This window comes from Humulus lupulus, chromosome 9 (genome assembly GCF_963169125.1).
Source record: "Humulus lupulus chromosome 9, drHumLupu1.1, whole genome shotgun sequence".
NCBI classification, from domain to species: Eukaryota; Viridiplantae; Streptophyta; class Magnoliopsida; order Rosales; family Cannabaceae; genus Humulus; species Humulus lupulus.
In genome coordinates this window covers 183300229-183320205 of record NC_084801.1, presented here as the reverse complement: position 1 = coordinate 183320205, position 19977 = coordinate 183300229, and the positions used below count along the sequence as shown (strand labels likewise).

Sequence of the window (19977 nt, the reverse complement as noted above, 5' to 3'; positions counted from 1 at the left end):
CTGCTCTTGTTTCCAACTCTAGTTTATGTTGGTGGTTATAGTTAATTAGTGTTGGAAGATTAGGATAAAATATGTTTGCACTTCAATCTGTTTGGTTATCCGAGACAAAGATATATACTTCAATTATATATGTTTTGCTTTATGTTTGGTTATACAAAATCATCTTCCCTTGTCTCTGGTAGATGGCAAATCAATGGCATCTTTATCACCTACTGCTAGTTTCTGTTGGTGGTACTACATATTGTTTTTTTTTTTTTGAAAATGAATATTGAAGGATATTGTTGTATGGATATTTTGTTATTGTGTGAATGAATAATACATGTACATGTAATATATAGAGGAAAAACTGCTAACCATACACTTGTGCTACTCCCATTGGCTATACAAAAAAAATCAATATAGAGACTAATTTGAAAACTAATCTGTACACTGATTTTATTTTGCAAATGATTAGTTTCATTTGAAAATCTTGAAGAGCATGTGTTTCAATCAAATTAAAAATTAAACACTAGAATCTACTTTTATAGAGACATCTTTTTTACAGGTTAACTAACTAGTTAACACCTTTATTTTATTGCTATAGTTGAGAAGATGTTGAAATATGTGACTTGCTTCCATTCTTTTGACTAAGTCTGTTATAATCAGTTATGAGATTCTTGTTTTGGCAGTTGGGTAAATTGCTTCCATGGCCATTCCTTCAAGAATTTCACTTTCACTGCTTCCTGGTATGTCTTCTTTTGCAGCAGCTTGGATAGATGCAAAACTTGAGTGCATCACTGGTTCATTTCTTTTGTATATTAGTGCACATTTTTTACAGTATATTTTGGACTTTATTGCAGGCTCTCCCATCGATTGGCAAGGAAATAGTTGAAGTTCTGGATATACTGCCGAGGTGGTTTGATTTACAACACATGTTTGTTGAAGGTATAGTTATTTATTTATTTTTCAAGATTTTATATATCTTTGATTTTTTGCTCTCTTTAGGTGCATTTCCTTAATATTTAGTTATGTTTTTGACATGAATAACAGGTGCTGGAATTAAGTATTTGTTAGAATATAATGATATATTAATTTTTTTTGGTATTTTTAATGTTAGATGATAAATTTTAAAGTTCGTAATTAAAAGACGTAAAAAACTTATGATGAAGAGTGCCTAAGTAAAGTAATGCTCTCTTATGATTCCATATATGGTGAAATCAAAGTGTTAGATAGATCTTTCATATGTTAAATTAGTCATGGTTTATTTTATTATTTGGTTTTGAATAACAAATATGTATTTTATCCGTATGGATTGAGACTTGCATCTAATTTACTTTCTACATATTGTAAATAAATAGATGGGAAGATCATGATCTCAATTGGTTGGTCTCTTGATAACATAAATGGGAGAAATAAATATTTTAAGCATGCTAGACCAATTTTCTTATTACATATCTGATATTTTGTTAGGAAATATGGTCTTGACGACAATATTGTGGACTTTATTGGTCATGCATTAGCTCTTCAAAGGGATGACCGTTACCTAAATGAACCTGCACTGGATACCGTGAAAAGAATGAAGGTACAATTTTGTTGGTTTTATAGTTTACTTTTGCTCCCTTGGTTCAAGTTCCTGCTGTGAATACTTTGTTCTCTTCATGCAACTGAACTTGTACTTTATGTCATAGCTTTATGCTGAGTCTCTAGCACGTTTTCAAGGAGGATCGCCATATATATATCCTTTATATGGACTGGGAGAACTTCCACAAGTATCTATCTTTCTCTGTTTATACTCTCTCCACCTATATGCACCTATTTATAGTTGAATTAATCAGCTAGTCTCTCTATACATGTCTAATTATTTACTATGATAAATGCAGGCCTTTGCACGGCTTAGTGCAGTTTATGGAGGGACATATATGTTGAATAAACCTGAGTGCAAGGTATTTACTCTATTTTCTTTATTTCATTTGCATGATGCTAGGTGCTAATGTTAGTCTTGTATGATGCCAGGTTGAGTTCAATGAGGAGGGAGAAGTCATTGGGGTCACATCTGAAGGTGAAACTGCTAGATGCAAAAAAGTTGTGTGTGATCCATCATACTTGCAAAACAAGGTAATAGTCTCCCTAGCGTTTTTGGTGATCATAGTTATACTATTAATATATCGCTATGGACTGCTATTGAAATATTAGGCTGATATTGTTGTTTGTTTTGTGTGGTGCCTGAGACAAGGGCCAAAGCCTAAAAGTTCCTTTTTTTTAGTACGTGATGTGGGTAAGTGGAGGCAAATGAAATTAATAAATGCCTTCTGTTGACTGCGTTTTTAGCCAACGACGTGAGAACGTCAATAACGACAAGCCTTCAAGAGAATGTAAACGACAATAGACAGTTTTATCAATAAAAGTAAATAACACGAGATTTTATAGTGGTTCAGCCCCGATAGTCGGCAATAGCCTAATCCACTTAAAGATTTTATTACTATATTCACACTCAAGATCAAATGAATCAGTGTCAACTGAGTTTCTTCAGTGTAAATATTCCAGAATACAAAAAAGGGGTTCTCTCAAGAAAAACATACTTTCTCTCTCTAGAACACAGATTAACTCTCAATTTGCCAAAAAATTCCCTTTACGATCCCACCAACCCTCTATTTATAGGCCTGGGATCCTCAATTGATATCCCCTTTAGATAGGGATATTTTATTATTCATATTATATTTAAATTACAAGAAATACTTAAGATACAACCGATTCCTCAATTTGAGTGAGGAATGAGAGATTTCCGGGTGCCTAGACCAATTCTTGCTGAAGTCGTTCGGGGATTTTGACGTAGTCTCCTGGTCCAACACATGCATGTTGATTACATGCAAGTATTGGTCAGATATACTCCTCCAAGCTTTCCTTGGCTCAAGGTGATGTATGCATGGCTCTCCTCGGACCAAGGTCATGCATGCTTGGCTCTCCTCGGACCAAGGTGGTCCGAGCCAACTCCCTTGGCCTCTCACCTCAGGTAGGTCCGAGCCTACCTCCTCCAATCAAGGTCCGATCGGACCTTGTGGCCTTCTCCTCGGACCAAGGTGGTTCGAGCCAAGATCCTCTTGACTTCTCCTCGGACCAAGGTGGTCCGAGCCACCCTCCTTGGCATCTCACCTCGGACAAGTCCGAGGCATCTCCCTTTGGCATCTCACCTCGGATAGGTCCGAGGCAACCTCCTTTGTCACCTCACCTCGGACAAGTCCGAGCCAAACAATAGGCTTCTCCAACCATGTCCGATCGGACATTGTGTAGCCTTTCCTTGGCCAAAATCTAAGTCTCAATTCTTGGCTTGCATGGGACTTCTTTTCCTTAGCCTCTTACCTCGGATGGATCCGAGCCAATCACCTAGGAAGCCTATCTCGGACACGTCCGAGCCAAACACTTGGGAAGTTTACCTTGGACACATCCGAGCCAAATACTTGAAAGGCTCCTCAAGCTAAGGTCCGATCGGGCCTGCTGCTTTTGTCCCTCGAGCCAAAGTCCAAACCCTTCTTGTAAGCTCCTTGGACTTGGGTTTGAACCAAACAATTGGGTCTTCGAACTGGGGTCTGAACCAAGCACACCTTAGCCCAAATATTCTCCTCAGGTGTATTTGACTTGACTATGACATCTTTCAAGCAGTCCAAATTCTTTGTCAGTCTACCGGGTCCCTTTATCACAACTCTGAGGAGTCAATGTATTTATTGACTATTAATGTGTCTTTTACTGATCATGCACTGCCACTTGTCACCTTTATTGCCACGTTATTGATCTCCAATTTTTGGGTATAACACCTTCAAATTTAACAGGTTAGAAAGGTTGGTAAGGTTGCAAGGGCAATTGCCATCATGAGCCATCCAATACCGAACACCAATGATTCTCACTCAGTACAGGTTATCTTGCCACAGAAGCAGTTGGGTCGCCAATCAGACATGTGAGTTTTCATATAATATTCCTCAGAAGAATTAGCTATCTTATTTGTCGTTTCCTAAATGGGACTGATAACTTTGCTCTAATTTGACCTCTCTCAAATTAAAGGGATATTCTACTCGTCAATTTAAAGACAATCTTGAGTAATATCCCCTGCACCATGCAACCATCACACATGCAAGCCACATTTACTTATTTATTTTTTGTAATCTATTTTGATTTTATGCTGGCTCCCCATCTGTTTTTAGATACCTTTCTTAGTAAATTCATTAAAAATTGGGAAAAGCTGATAGGGGCATATCCTTTTAATAGTTTTTGAAAAAGACTTTGTTTAATGATGTGTTTGTTTTAGGAGGCTAATGTTTGTGAGTTTTTGTGTTTGGGCAGGTATCTTTTCTATTGTTCTTACTCTCACAATGTTGCTCCAAAAGGAAAATTTATCGCATTTGTATCGACTGACGTAGAGACAGATAATCCAGAGTCTGAGCTGAAACTTGGAATTGATCTTCTTGGGCCTGTCGACGAGATATTTTTTTATATTTATGACAGATATGAACCAGTCAATGAACCCACACTGGACAATTGTTTTATATCAACAGTGAGTTATACATACTGAATGACTTTTTTTTTTGGCTACAGATGTTCTCAGCAGTCACTCATATCAATGAACCTGACAGCTTATATGGGATCACTCTGTCCAACAAGGTAAGTAATACATGTATACTTAGCTTTGAATTGTAGTTAAAGGTAAGTAATACAATTGAACAAGCTTTGCTATAATAGTTTTGACCATCTAGATTGGTTTTTTTTTTTTTTTTCAGAGATTGTTGTTTTGAGATTTACTGGTTTGTTAGTGATTTATCACACTCTTCCCAAAAAATTAACTTCTTTTACCTTAATTGTCCTTGTATGTTCCATGTGCCAAGGTTATGTGAAAATTTAAAACCTTATCACTTGTATTCTGATGGACATCTATGAAAGAGGAGTGAAAGTTTGTTGTGCTCAACTTTCTTGCATCTGTCATTAACCTGTTGTTATAAATTCATGAAATAAGCATGTACTCATGGTTGTCCCTTTTTTTTTCTTTTTCTTAGGGGTGATATCATTATCAGCTGACCTCTCTAGTGTAGTATTTACCATCTGTCTTTTTGGTCATCAATTATTTTGCAGTATGAGGTTGCTTGGCATGCTGGAAACTGGAATTTTTCCTTGCTTTACATGGGAGATAATTGTAGAGTCCAAGAACTTTACTTAGCTAATTGTTTAGTAGTATTATAGTATGTTTAGTATTATCTTTGTAACTGTGGATTTTTGGTTCAGACCGGGAATTATTTGGACACTCATAGTAGTACTTGTAGATTTTCTAAGTTTAACCTATAGTTTAAGAATATTAATTTTAACCTAAGGTTTGATTAATATGACTGATATTGATGGTGATATTTATTATATTATAAGGTTTAGATAGATCCAATAAGATAGTAACACTTATCATATGTATGATTATTAAGAAATTATTATTTTAATGATAAAATAAGAGAATTATAAGACTTAGTCTTCACCAAAATCTGATAGGAGCATGACATTTATCACAATTTTATTTATTTGTGGATTAGGTTGATATTTAGATAATTAAATAGATTTTTCGTAACTTTAGGATGTTGTAACTTCCGACCTGTTTTTGACCCAGTTATATTAGGAATTTCGAAAAATAGTATTTCTTAAAAGTTGTAGATAATTTAATGAGCTTTCTAACGGTATAAAGAGAGTCCAAATCTGAGTTCTAAAACTCCAGATATGTTGATTTTACTAAAGGGGAGTTTAGAGTTACGAGATTTAGGGAGTTAGAAGTTAGGATTCTATTTGTTTTTATTATTTTAAAAATCAAGCTTTGAATCCTTAAATCTCTCTGAAAAATTTGAACAATTCCTAAGCCTTTAGCTGAAGGATATTCAAATATTTTCAATTAAATTTATTATTTTTATTCAAAGCCAAAAAGAAGATTTTTATTCCTAGAACTCTATAAATAGGACCTAGCACCAAGCATTTTTCATTCATTCATCAAGCTAAGTTCAGAGGCTGCAAGTTGCTAGGTTATTGTGAGAGTGTAAACACTTGGGTTGGGGATTATAAGCTTGATCACTATAAGCTTAGCAAACACTTTGGGAAGTAAGGTTCTTTAGTATTTCGGTTGTGGTTAGATTGGTCTTGCAAGTCTTTGAGGTAAACCCGAAACTCTATTTCATTTGTTTCATGTTATTTTCTTTCTCAAAGCCTTCTACTCAGTCCCCTAACCTCATTCTTATTTTGGTTAGGGAATCCAAGTTCTTAAGCACATAAGTTGTGGTAAGCATATTTCTCAATGGTTTAGTCTTCCTATTCATTTTCATTTCTTCTTCTTCATAAGACTCACTCTTTCTCATATGGTTCTAGGAGTGTTCCAAAAGTCCCAACTCAGTCCATCATATCCCGATAACTTTGGTAAGGAAAATAGGATAGAATCTATATGTGTATTGCTTATGTTATCTTATGTATATGTTATGAAATATGATATGTTATGAATATACTATAAATGTGTATGTTTGTAGGCTTGGGCTTATGCCCTATTTGACTAACAAGACCCCAAAAAGATTATGGGCATATGCCTACTTAGCTAGTAGGAACCCACTAATCTCATGGGCATAAGCTTGTTTAGTCTATGGGACCCCACGTAATAATAGCCATTATAATAAGTGTATTATGTGTTATGATATGTCTTTACGTTATTATGAAATTGATGTGTATGACTATGTGTTAGATTTTTCCTTGCTGGGCATTAGGCTCATTCCTTTCTGTTTATGTGCAGGAAATAAGCTTTAGAGGCGGAAAGATTCGTGACGCTTAGAGGATGTGTATCGATGGTGAATGGAGTCAAGGGGCCGAGCGTTATTCGATTCGAGGATGTAGTTTCATTTTAATTTTTATGGTTTTATATGTATTTTCCGCATTTTCTTATGTAATTCTTTTCATTTAAATCATGTTTTGTTTTAAAGACAATGGGATCCCAAAATCCTTCTTAGTATTCTATTTATTTGTAAGTAACTCTGATTTTACAAGTTACTCAATAAAATTATGGTATTTTCGTAAAAATGTAAGTTTTATGTATAGTTTCATTAATGGTCCAAATAGTCTAGAGTAGTGGGTCATTATAATAATTCACAGAGTGAGCAAAACTAAAAGTGGCCATTTCAATGAAAATCTGCATAGGTACAATGATGAGTTAAGGTTTCTTTTTTACTTCAGTATAATTCTACCATCAATGAAACCTTTTGCTTGTTATTGTCTTTTATATCTAGCTCTCAAAGTCAGTCAGTTACCTTTTGCTTGTTATTATCTTTTATGTTATATATTGCTGAAATTGTATGATTTTTAGTTGAAAGGATTATACATGACATTGTCATTGTTGTAATTGTTATTCCTCAAGAAACTAACAAGTGTGCTTATATATATTTCGACTGGTTTCCCTGTGGTTCACTCTATCAGATAGACAAGATATCATAACTAACATTGCATGGCCGGCTGATAAAGTCATAATTAGGTAATTAACTTTTTTTTTATGTACTCTTTTAGTTTACTATTAATTTTAAGTTGAAGCATTAATTATTTAAATTTTGTTGTAGCTAAGAAAATGGACTCACAACAAAGGCAAGTGCACAAAGGATGATGAATTGAAGGATGGAGCAAGTTTCATGCATAGTTTACTTTTGTGTATCTTGTAATGTTTCTGTTTTTCATTTTTGAAGTAAAAATTGTTCAAGATTATAAAATTTTATTATGTTATGCTTTCAAACTTAAGTTAGAACTAAGATCTCATGAAGTAGACACATTCATGGTTTGAATTAGTTATTGTTTAATGTAATACTTATGGTTTATCAATCTATTGAGAATTACATTTTATGATTAATTTTGATTTTTTTTATCAAAATAAAATAATGAAAATCTTTTAATTAAAAAAAAAACCTTATAAGTATCCATATCATAATAAAATTTAAAATATATTATCCTGAATAAAGTAACAAAATTTTATTACTGGACTTTTAATATGTTATGATTTCGAAACATATTATAAGCATAACAAATCGTTATGATTTATATAATATAACAAATTAAAAATGTTATCAAAATAATCAAATGTAACAGTTAAAAGGTATTATGCATAAAGTATAAGATTAAATTTTAAATTTATAACCAAATACTCTAACTAAATGTTATAATTTTAATATAATAGCAACTAAAAATGTGTTATTGAATAGTTTAAGATAACATCGAACATAACATTCGAAAACTGTTATAGAAAAGACAGGACTTTTAATAACATGGGCTATGTTAGCATTTTCAGAAGCGTTATCAATACTCCCGGTTAGCAGTTTTTAAGTGTTATGAATACTGTTTTTTCTTGTAGTGTTATATGATTATATGCATGATTATGTGGATCATATTATTATATGATGATAAATGCATGCATAAGGGTATATATTTTGTTATGAGGGAATTTTGGTAATTTGGTCCATTGAGGGCGTAATTGTATATTTGTGTGCATATTGGTAAGCTATTGTTGAGGCCACATTATAATGTGGATTTGTTCAAGCAGTTCGGCATGAGACGATCTTTAGGTATAAGTTAGCGGTTTGGTCATAACGGGATTAAGTTCGGGGCTCGGGGTGAGTCCTGGGGTAATTTGGTGATTAGTGCGTTGCCGGGAGTTAAGGGGTAACGAGATATGAATTATCGGTATTCGAGAATTTTGAGAATAACGGGAATTGGAGGGTGTTAATTATGGTTAACGAGATAGGTGCGAAAGGACAATTTTGCCCTTGGAGGCTATTAAGGACTTTAATTAAACTTGAGGGCATTTAGGTCTTTTTACATTTAATGATATATATATCAATGCTTAAACTAGGAAGCTGTAGAAGACTTAAGAAAACAGAGCACCTCATCTTGCTTCAACCGACTGCCATTTTCTTCTTCAATTTTGAAGCTTCTTTTCAGGAATTAAGCTGGGGAATCAAGTGTTGAGGATCTAGGGTATTGTTCCATCATTGAAGAGGAGTTCATACCGAACTTGAGGTAAGATTCTAACCATTAGAACTCTAGTTTTCTGCTCTGTTTTATTGCTGAGTTCAGTTGAGATTTTTGGTTTGAAAGTTGAGCATTCAATGGGGTTTTTGGCAAAACTTGGTTAGGTTATGATGTCTAGGACTAGTATATGTGGTATTTGGGTTCAATTGGGGGTTTAAATGGTGTTTGGAAGCTTTTGAATCAGGTTGGAAATGGCAGATTTGAAGGAAGAAGAACCAGGGCCATGTCTGCCTGGTCCTAGCGCTATAGCGCCCAGAGGGTAGCGCTACAGTGCTAGCCAGGGCAATATGTCCCTGGTTGTAGCGCTGTGGCGCTAGGGGGGTAGCACTGTAGCGCTACCCTGTTTTCTCAGATGCTCATTTTAGGTGTTTTAAAGGATTTTTGGGTCGGGGTTTCAATCCTTAGGGCTTGGGATCTAATCTACACACCGTTTTGGTACAATTCAGGGTCCCGGGAGTGAGGTTTAGGGTAAGCCCCTTTTATTGAAGTTTCCATTAATTGGATTCCATATTTGGTTATGACTAGGTGACCGCTAAGGGATCAAAGGATTGATCGTTCTCAAGGCTCGTTCGTAACGTGTTTCTCGCTCGAACAAGAGGTAAGAAAACTGCACCTGATTATGTGGTTAGGTTGGGACTAAGTGTTCCCTATGTTTGTATGCATTGTTATGTGATTGTGATAAACCATGTGAACATGATGGGACTAAAAGCTCCCTATATTTGTATATCATGTCATGAGATGGTATTATGCCATGGGACATGTGATAACCGGCCTAAGAGTGTCGGAATCAATATTTGCGCACAGGGCGCGGCTCAGCCACTGGTAGCTGAGGACAGCTTATTAATCACTGAGCTCGGTTAAGCTAGCCGGAGTCAGTGGGTATAACACTGGGGGCGGCCTAAGTGAGCCGAAGACAGTGGGTTAAGCAGAGGGTGCGACATAAGGGCGCCGACCCTGAATATTGTGTAATGGTTGCTATAAACTGTTGATTGTGAATGTGATTATCGTTGTTAATATGAAGAATATAATAAGTGGGTTATCTGGATGACGAGTTGTTTATTTGTCGATTGTTATTACTAAATAGATGAATGTTATGAACTTGTTAAATACTTGGATATGCTATGTGGAATATTTGGTTATTGATGTTGATCATGCTATGTATTATGTTTTCTTGCTGGGACTCGGCTCACGGGTGCTACTTGGTGCAGGTAAAGGCAAGGGTATGTAGATTCAACCATGAGTTGGAGAGCTCTGGGGGCGAGGTGTACATTTGTAATGACCCACTACTCTAGACTTTTGGACCATTAACGAAACTATACATACAAATCCTTAATAAAACTTACATTTGCGAAAATACCATAAATTTATTAGAAACTTGTAGAAATAAAATTACTCTCATAAAATGTCAATTAGGATATGGGATCCCATTGTCTTTAAAACAAAACATAATTTAAAGTGAAAATGAGTTACATAGAAAGTGCGGAAAAATACATGTAAAACCATAAAAAGGTAAAACAAGACTACATCCTCGAAAATCGAACTCTCGACTCCTTGACTCCATTCATCACCGATACACATTCTCCCAAGCATCCATGAATCTTACCGCCACTATAGCTATTTTCCTGCACATATAAACAAAAAGGAATGAGCCTAATACCCAGCAAGGAAAAATCTAACATATAGTTCATATACTTAATTTCATAAGAAACATAAAAACTTAACATAACACTTTATCATACACATACTATAATGGTCATTATTACTTGGGGTCCCATAGACTAAACAAGTCATATGCCCATGAGATTAGTGGGGTCCTACTAGCTAAGTAGGTCATATGCCCATAATCTATTTGGGGTCTTGTTAGTCATATGGGTTATATGCCCAAGCCTACAAACATACATATTCATAACATATTTTATAACATATTTCATAACGTAAAACATAAGATAACATAAGCATAAAACATATAGATTCTATCCTATTTTCCTTACCAAAGTTACCGGGATAAGAGGACAGCGTTGGGACTTTTGGAACACTCCTAATAACCATTAAGAAAAGGTGAGTCTATAGAAGAAAAAGATAAATGAAAGGAATGGAAGGACTAAACCTTGGAGAAACATACTTACCAAAAACTTATGTGCAAGTTCTTAGATTTCCTAACCAAAATAAGAATAAGGTTAGAAGACTGAGTAGAAGACTATGAGAAAGAAAATAACATAATACCAATGAACTAGGGTATAGAAATACCTTGAAGACTTGTAGACCAATCTAAACCTTGAACCGAAATACTATGAAACCTTACTTCCCCAAGTGTTTGATAAGCTTATGATTTCCCCACCCAAGTGTTTAACTCTCACACTCTCCTAGCACTTGCAGCCTCTGAACTTAGAGCAAAAGATGAATAATGGATGGGTACTAGGTCCTATTTATAGAGTTTAGGAATAAAAGGATCTTAATTTTACTTGAATAAAAATAATAGCTTTTTAGGTGAAAATAATTTGAATAATCGTTCAGCAGAGGCTAAAGACTCGTTCAAAAAGGTGATGGACTTATCAAGAGGTTGAATGGCTGAATGGAAAAAAAATTCAAAATGTTTCAAAATATGCTGAAGGAGGCGATATATCGCCCCCTGTAGGCGATATATCGCCTGGGCCAGTATGCCCGAGGTTGTCGTGCATCGTCTCGTGTTTTCTGTATCTACGTGCTGCGATATATCGCCCCCTATAGCTGCGATATATCGACACACGCTGATTAATTAAACACGAAATTACACATTTTTAGCTAAGTTTGAATGGAGTAAACAGCCTTGACTAAGCCATCAACGTATTCAAAGCTGCTGACTGACCTTATAGCATTCAAACTTTTACCCTTATTAAATTTAATCCTCAAAATACTTAATCCTTAATCATCCATACATAACATGTGCTTAAAATCCTATTGGTCCTTATCTAAACCTTATAGTATAATAAATATCATCCTTAATATCAGTCATATAATCAAACCTTAGGTTAACATTAATATTCTTAAACTATAGGTTAAACTTAGAAAATCTATAAGTACTACTATGAGTGTCCAAATAATTCCCGGTCTGAACCAAAAATCCATAGTTAAAAAGATAATACTATAAATACTATAATACTACTATCTAACTAGCTAAGTAAAGTTCTTGGACTCTACAACATTGTCAGCTGCTCGGCCGCCACGATCGAGGGATTGTACAGGGACGGAAACCTAAAATGAGTATTTTGCCATTAGAGTGGCCTGAGTTGTTTATAACTTTTGGAACTTTTGTAAATATGTCATCTAAACCCTGTTTTGAGATTCCATGTACTAAACTGTCATTTTTAATAAAATAACCTGTTTGTGACCAAAACCTTTTATTCCTAATCTGTTGATGACGTTAGATTCACATTTTGTTTAAATGATTGATTAGCAAGTCTTGCACTATTTTAAACACATAGTGTAACGGTCTTGGTTACCCAGGGCGTTACAAATTTCATGTTGGTATTTAGTAAAAAGTTCTTACAAACTGTCTCAAGTGATAAATGGAAGATGGAAAGAAGATGTTAATGCAGTTTTTTGGAGAGCAATATGGTAATTGAAGGTTCCCCCAAAAGTGCACAACCTGATGTGGAGAGCGTCTTCAGGATGTTTGCCAACTCGTGTCAAGCTAAGGTTGAAGCATGTAGAGTTGGAATCGGTATGCCAACTATGCCAAGGTGAGCCTGGAACAATTACTCATATATTGGTTAGTTGTCTGTCTGCTCAAAAGTGCTGGGAGAAGGTGAAGGTCTGTATTCCAGGTGAGATTCACATGGTATTTGCAAGCTATCTTCAGGTGGTGTTTGTTCAGAATTCCAAAGAAAGAAGAGGGCTAGCTGGTATGTTATGTTGAGCGATCTGGAAGGGACGTAATGACCTGGTTTGGAGTAAAAAACATATTACTGCGGAGCAGGTGGTGTTCCTAGCTAAAACAAGTCTAGATCAATGGCTTCATGCTCAGGAAAAACAAGTGCAACAACCTACTCATTCGCTGCTACCAAGAGATGGTGGTGACCGCTCGGCCAGGCCTCAAGATGGCTTTGTTAAGGTGAATGTTGATGCATTAATGACAATCACTTTGGTTATAGCTATGTGGCATGGGACCATGAAGGAAATCTGCTGTAAGCTCTTGTTTGCCATAGGCATGGAGTAGTGAAACCAAAGTTGGCAGAGGCTATTGGATTGAAGGAGGTATTGAGCTGGATAAAAAGGAAGGGATGGTGTAATGTGTTACTGGAATCATATTGCCTTGTTGTTGTGCAAGCTATTAGGAGTAGTGTTTCTATGCTTTCTCCTTTTGGTTTAATTATTAAGGATTTTCAGTGCATTTTAACAAATGTTCTTTTGTATTTTTTTTAAGTGGTTTGCAAACAAAGTTGTTCACTATCTAGCAAGAATATGCTGATCGTATTATTGGTAGGCATGAGATTACTACTCATCTCATGGTTGTATTGATGGAGGATGCTTTGAATTAATGAAGTTTACATTTTTATTCAATATATATTGTAGTGGACAAAATTCGTATACTTGAAAAATAATAGTCCAACAAGCAGTCAGTCAGCCCAATAAGCTATCTAACTAGCCAAGAAGGCCCAAAGCCCATGTAAAATAGGCTCGCATATACAAAGTACCATCCAATTACCCAAAACCATACCCGGACCCGAATTCGGATACACTCAGTCAGCCAGGGACCTTGAAACAGTCAAGGCTCCCATCACGTTGGCCAAGAATCTCGGAATAAAACCACTTGGAGCGAGTCAAACGAAGGAGAAAGACGGAGGAGGACGGAACGAGAAGGAGGACAATAAATAAGACCATCAGAGGTTGAGAAAAGATATAAAATAATCACTGAACTTTCTTTACTCTCTAATTGAAACGAAGGCTACTCTATTTCTGAGCAATCCAGTCAAGCAAGACTAATTAGTCAGTCTGATTGGACCTGACATAGTCGCTTGACTCCTCCGTCATCGCCACCGTCACTCTGACCATTTTACGACTCCTTCATCCATCATCATTTCGACTATTTATATCTTAATTTTATTACTTTCTATTAGCTCTAGTTACAACCCGACTGACTTGAGCGTCGGAGTCCCTTTGGCTGACACCCCACCGGTGCTCCCAATTGAACTCTCGTCTCTCTTCTTTTTGTTATTGACAGGTTGCTGGTGCCCATCTAATCAATTGTAGGAAATCACCTCTACAATTTGGCGCCCACCGTGGGGCCCTAGCAATCAAACGATCGACAAAGAGATCAAAAAGTTCACTTGAGAGCCATGTCAGACGTGACTGAGACACCCGATCTGTCTGCTCAACTCGCTGCTCTTACTGCCCAGATGAATGAAGAACGCGAGAAAATGAGGAGGCTCGAAGCTGAAAATGCTGACCTGCTCGTACGAATGGAAGCCATGTCCTCTCAAGCCACCGAGGCTCAGCCATCCCGCTTCCGAGGCCCAGTCAGCCCTATGCAACCTCTGGGAGACCTCACTCCTATCTCTAACAGTGATGGACCGAATCAGACAGTTCCATCACCCTCGGTAAGGAATTATCAAACTCCACCCACCATGTCTAACATTCAAAATTATGTTGTCAATACAGGCGAACAGGTAACCATGACTGAACATGGACATTCATCTGCGCCCGGATCACAGCAGATTCCGGGAATCAGCCAGCCAGCCGGTGCAGCTGGACAGCAACAGATTCCAGGAGCCAGTCAGCCAGCCACTGGACCCGGACAGCAACAGATTCCAGGAGCCAGTCAGCCAGTCACTGGACCCGGACAGCAGCAGGTTCCAAGTGCTAGTCAGCCTACCATTGGAACCAGCCAGATCATCATTGGAGCTGGTCAGAATATACCTGAGCAACAGGCAATCGGATTTAATCACCCAGTCTTGAGCGAGCCAATCCGCCGAGCAACCACAAGCTCATTTCCAATCCAAGATCCTGAGTTGGCTCGAAAGTTAGCTGAGATGGAGGCGCTCATTCAACGGATTCCTGGGATACCGGCTCCGATTAAGAAGAGTGCAGCAAGCTGTTATGCGGACTCTCCATTCGTAGACGACATTGCACTAGTGGAAATGCCAAAGAAGTTCAACTTCCCAAATATGAAGATGTTTGACGGGACGTCTGACCCGGATGATCACATCGCACAGTATAGGCAGAGGATGTTCACCGTTGCCATCCCACGTGATATGAGGGAAGCATGCATGTGTAAGGGGTTTGGTTCTAGTCTGATTGGACCAGCCCTCCAGTGGTATACTAATTTACCTAATAATTCTATTTCTACTTTTGCACAATTGACTAACACTTTTGTTGAGCAGTTTGCTAGTAGCAGGAAACTTGAAAAGTCTGCAGAAGACCTCTACATCATAGTTCAACGACGGGGTGAGCCTTTACGAAAGTACGTAGGCCGCTTCAACAAAGAAAAGGTTTCTATAACCCATTGTAATCAGGACACAGCCATCTCAGCCTTCCGCAAGGGACTCCGGTACGACTCAGACCTATACAAAGAACTTACCAAGTATCCTTGCAAGACGATGGAAGACGTTCTCGCCAAAGCCTGGGCACAGATCAAGTGGGAGGAGGATGAAGTTAACTATTATCACTCTTCTCCGAGGAAAGACACTCGAAGAGACTCGAGGGCAGGCAGACGGCAGAGTGATAGACGATCCGAGCCATACCCGTATCCCAACAGATCAGAGAACAGAAGGAGGGAGTACAACCGGTCGTCCGAGACACGTCTGCGAGATGGACCAAAGATACCAGAATACAATCTTTCAATTTCACCAGCTGAAGTCGTTGGCGTACTGAAAGAACTCGGAGACAAAGTGAAATGGCCGGAAAGGATGAGGACTCCGTCTGACCAGCGAGACAAAGCAAAATGGTGTGAATTCCACAATGACCACGGTCACCGAACGGATGAGTGCATTGCCTTAAAACTCGAAGTATCCAACCTGTTAAAGCGTGGTCACCTGACTGACTTACTTACAGACAAAGGCAAAAGAACATTCCAGCAGGAGGCAGACAGGTCAGTCGTCCGAAGAGAAGTAACCCCGCCGAAACCACCTACTCATGAACGGACGGTGAACGTAATAACTGGTGGCTCTGAGGTAAGCGGAGTCACCCATTCAGCAGCCAAAAGACATGCCAGGCAGACCAACTGGGTCAAAGGAGAGTCCGGCGAGACAGAGAAGAATACCATCAACCTACCAGCTCAAACCATCAGTTTCTCAACAACAGAGTCAACCAGACTCCTCAACCCACATCATGATGCTCTTGTCATTGCACTTTACATTGCTAATTGTCTTACTAAACGTATACTTATTGATAATGGTAGTTCAGCTAACATTTTATTTTTAAGTGCTCTCAGGGAAATGGGGATAGATGAATCAAAGATTATAAAGAAGACCACAATCCTCATCGGTTTCAGTGGAGAACAAAAGAACACACTAGGAGAGATCGAGCTACCTGTCTATGCCGAAGGAGTCAATCTATGCACAAGATTCCTGGTAGTAGACTCTCCGTCTGCTTACAACGTGATACTGGGACGACCATGGATACATGAAATGGAGGCAGTCCCTTCAACATACCACCAAGTTTTAAGGTTCCCAACTAAGTGGGGAGTAAAAGAAATTAAAGGCCAACAGAAAGATTCGAGAGCGTGTTACCAGACTACCATGAAACCCAAACCCGCTCAGTTATAGCAATTACAGGAAGACAGACTGACTGACTCCCAGTTGAACCAACCAGACATGGAGGAGTTGGACGAAGTCCAGATACATCCGGACTTTCCAGATCACAAAGTCCAAATCGGATCACGATTGGATCCTGACATCAGAACTAAGCTCATTGACTTTTTATCTGCCCATTGTGATTGTTTTGCTTGGTCCCATGCGGACATGACTGGAATTGACCCCGAAATAATTGTCCATAAATTGCAGGTTGATCCAGACTACCCACCAAGGAAGCAAAAAAGAAGAAAATTTGCCCCTGAAAGGAACAAAGCCATTAACGAAGAAGTTCAAAAGCTTATTGATAATGGGTTCGTGAGGGAGGTGCATTATCCCGACTGGTTGGCTAACGTAGTCATTGTGAAAAAAAAGAATGGCAAATGGCGAGTTTGCATTGACTTCACAGACCTCAACAAGGCGTGTCCAAAAGACTCGTTCCCATTACCGCACATAGACATGCTAGTAGACGCCACAGCCGGTCATGAACTCCTAAGCTTCATGGACGCATACTCAGGATACAACCAGATCCTGATGCATCCAGACGACCAGGAAAAGACAGCCTTCATGACCAACTTAGGCATATTCTGCTACAAGGTCATGCCATTCGGATTGAAGAACGCAGGAGCAACATATCAGAGACTAGTCAACAAGATGTTTGCCGGATTACTGGGGAAGACGATGGAAGTCTACATTGACGACATGCTCGTCAAATCCCTCATTGCAGAGGACCATATCAACCATTTAAAACAATCTTTTGACATTCTCAGGAAATATAATATGAAACTGAATCCAACTAAATGTTCTTTTGGTGTGACTGCAGGAAAGTTCCTTGGGTACCTTGTAACCCAAAGGGGAATCGAGGCAAACCCAGCACAGATAGAGTCAATCCAAAGGATTCCTTCCCCAACGTGCATAAAAGACGTACAGAAACTAACTGGACGCATTGCAGCACTCAGCCGATTCATCTCAAAGTCTTCAGAACGATGTCACCTCTTCTTCAACACGCTAAGGAAATCAAAAACCTTCGAGTGGACAGCTGAATGTGAAGAGGCACTGGGCCAGCTAAAACAGTACCTGACCAGCCCGCCTCTCCTCTCAAAGCCAAAAGACAGTGAGACATTATTCATCTATCTAGCAGTATCCGAGACGGCAGTTAGCGCAGTCCTAGTCCGGGAAGAGGAAGGCAAGCAGTCTCCAGTCTACTATGTAAGCAAAGCTTTGCTTAATGCAGAAACCCGATATAGCCAGCTGGAGAAGCTTGCACTAGCACTCATTCACGCAGCAAGGAAGCTACGCCCATACTTCCAGTGCCATCCAATAACGGTCTTGACCACCTTCCCACTCAAAACAATCCTCCATAAACCAGAATTGTCAGGCAGACTTACCAAGTGGGCGGTAGAGCTCAGCGAGTACGAAGTAACATACAAGCCACGAACTTCCCTCAAATCTCAGGTATTAGCTGATTTCATTGCAGATTTTACACCTAACATGCATGTGCAGGCAGAAAAAGAACTTTGTTGTCTGACCGAGGGACAATCAGTCGGAATCTGGAAGTTGCAAGTAGACGGCTCAAGTAACACCAGAGGAAGTGGACTCGGACTCGTCCTGACTTCACCCCAAGGTGACATAATCGAACAAGCAGTCCGATGCGGGTTCAAAGCTACCAACAATGAAGCTGAATACGAAGCAATGATAGCAGGACTCGGACTAGCCAAAGACATGGGAATAAAAAAGATCGTGGTCTTCAGTGATTCTCAATTGGTAGTCAACCAAATGCAAGGTAGCTACCAGGCCCGGGATAACAAAATGACTGCCTACCTCAATAAGACTAAAGAGTTGCAGTCAGTCTTCGACGAGTTCACTATCAACCAAGTACCAAGAGGGGAGAACAGCCATGCAGATGCATTAGCAAACCTTGGATCCTCCATCCAGACAACCGACCCCAAGACAATACCTGTAGTATATCTCCAATGGCCAGCTGTCTGGAAAGATGAAGAAGAGCAAGTTAATGACATCTCCAACAACCGAACATGGATGACTTCAATAGTCGAGTACTTAGAACATGACATACTTCCCGAAGATAAGAACGAAGCACGTCGGGTCAGGGCTCAGTCAGCCCGCTTCACTATTATACAAGGTAAACTATATAAACGTTCATTTTCTGGTCCATATTTGAAATGCATTAACCCTGCAGAGGCCAAATACGTACTGGCCGAGTTGCATGAAGGAGAGTGCGGCAACCACTCTGGAGGACGAAGCTTGGCGCACCGTGCCCTAACACAAGGCTACTACTGGCCAACCATGCGAGCTGATGCCTCTGACTATGCCAGACGATGCGACAAATGCCAACGGTTCGCTCAGATATCACACCAACCTCCGGAGCGTCTCATCTCAATCACGTCCCCTTGGCCATTCATGAAATGGGGGATGGATATAGTAGGCAAGCTTCCAACCGCACCAGGACAGAAAATGTACATGCTTGCAGTGACCGACTACTTCAGCAAGTGGATCGAAGCAGACTCATTCCACTAAGTCCGAGACAAAGAAGTAAAGGGTTTCATTTGGAAGAATGTGATCTGTAGGTACGGATTACCAAAAGAAATTGTGACAGACAATGGTTCTCAATTCATCAGTCTCGACTTCCAAGACTTCTGCAAGTTCTGGAACATCAAGCTCAGCTTCTCGACACCAAGGTATCCCCAAGCAAATGGACAGGCAGAGTCATCCAACAAGACCATCATGAACAACATCAAGAAGCGCCTCGAAAAAGCTAAGGGAAGATGGGCTGACGAGTTGCCAGGAGTCCTGTGGTCCTATCGAACCACAACCAGGACTGCGACAGGGGAGACACCATTCTCATTAGCTTACGGGATGGAGGCAGTCATCCCTACTGAGAGCGAAGTTCCGACAGCCAGATATGAGCTAACTACAGACGAAGAAAATTGGGAAAACATGTGCCATGAACTCGACACCATCGACGAAAGAAGGGACAAAGCACTCTTAAGAGTCTCAGCCTATCAACAGAGCATAGCCAGACATTACAACAAGAACATCCGCACTCGGACATTCAAAGTAGGAGATTGGGTTCTACGAAGAGTCTTCCAGAACACTAAGGAAGCTGGAGCAGGTAAGCTCGCCCCGACATGGGAAGGTCCCTACCTCATCACAA

General features: G+C 39.0%; 1 protein-coding gene and 1 long non-coding RNA gene across 2 annotated transcripts; both read left to right on the top strand.

Annotated features, from left to right (window-relative positions):
* The first annotated feature begins 1336 nt into the window (after positions 1 to 1336).
* Positions 1337 to 4008, top strand: LOC133802623 (guanosine nucleotide diphosphate dissociation inhibitor 1-like). The gene is made up of 5 exons (XM_062240971.1): positions 1337 to 1561; positions 1668 to 1748; positions 1860 to 1922; positions 1993 to 2094; positions 3804 to 4008. The coding sequence occupies exons 1-5, from the start codon at positions 1556 to 1558 to the stop codon at positions 3930 to 3932; spliced, it is 381 nt and encodes a 126-aa protein (XP_062096955.1). The 5' UTR covers positions 1337 to 1555; the 3' UTR covers positions 3933 to 4008.
* A 3350-nt stretch (positions 4009 to 7358) lies between these two features.
* On the top strand, positions 7359 to 7855 carry LOC133802621 (uncharacterized). Its single transcript, XR_009877409.1, has 2 exons — positions 7359 to 7498; positions 7581 to 7855. It is a non-coding gene; the product is annotated as an uncharacterized LOC133802621 (long non-coding RNA).
* Positions 7856 to 19977: the final 12122 nt, after the last annotated feature.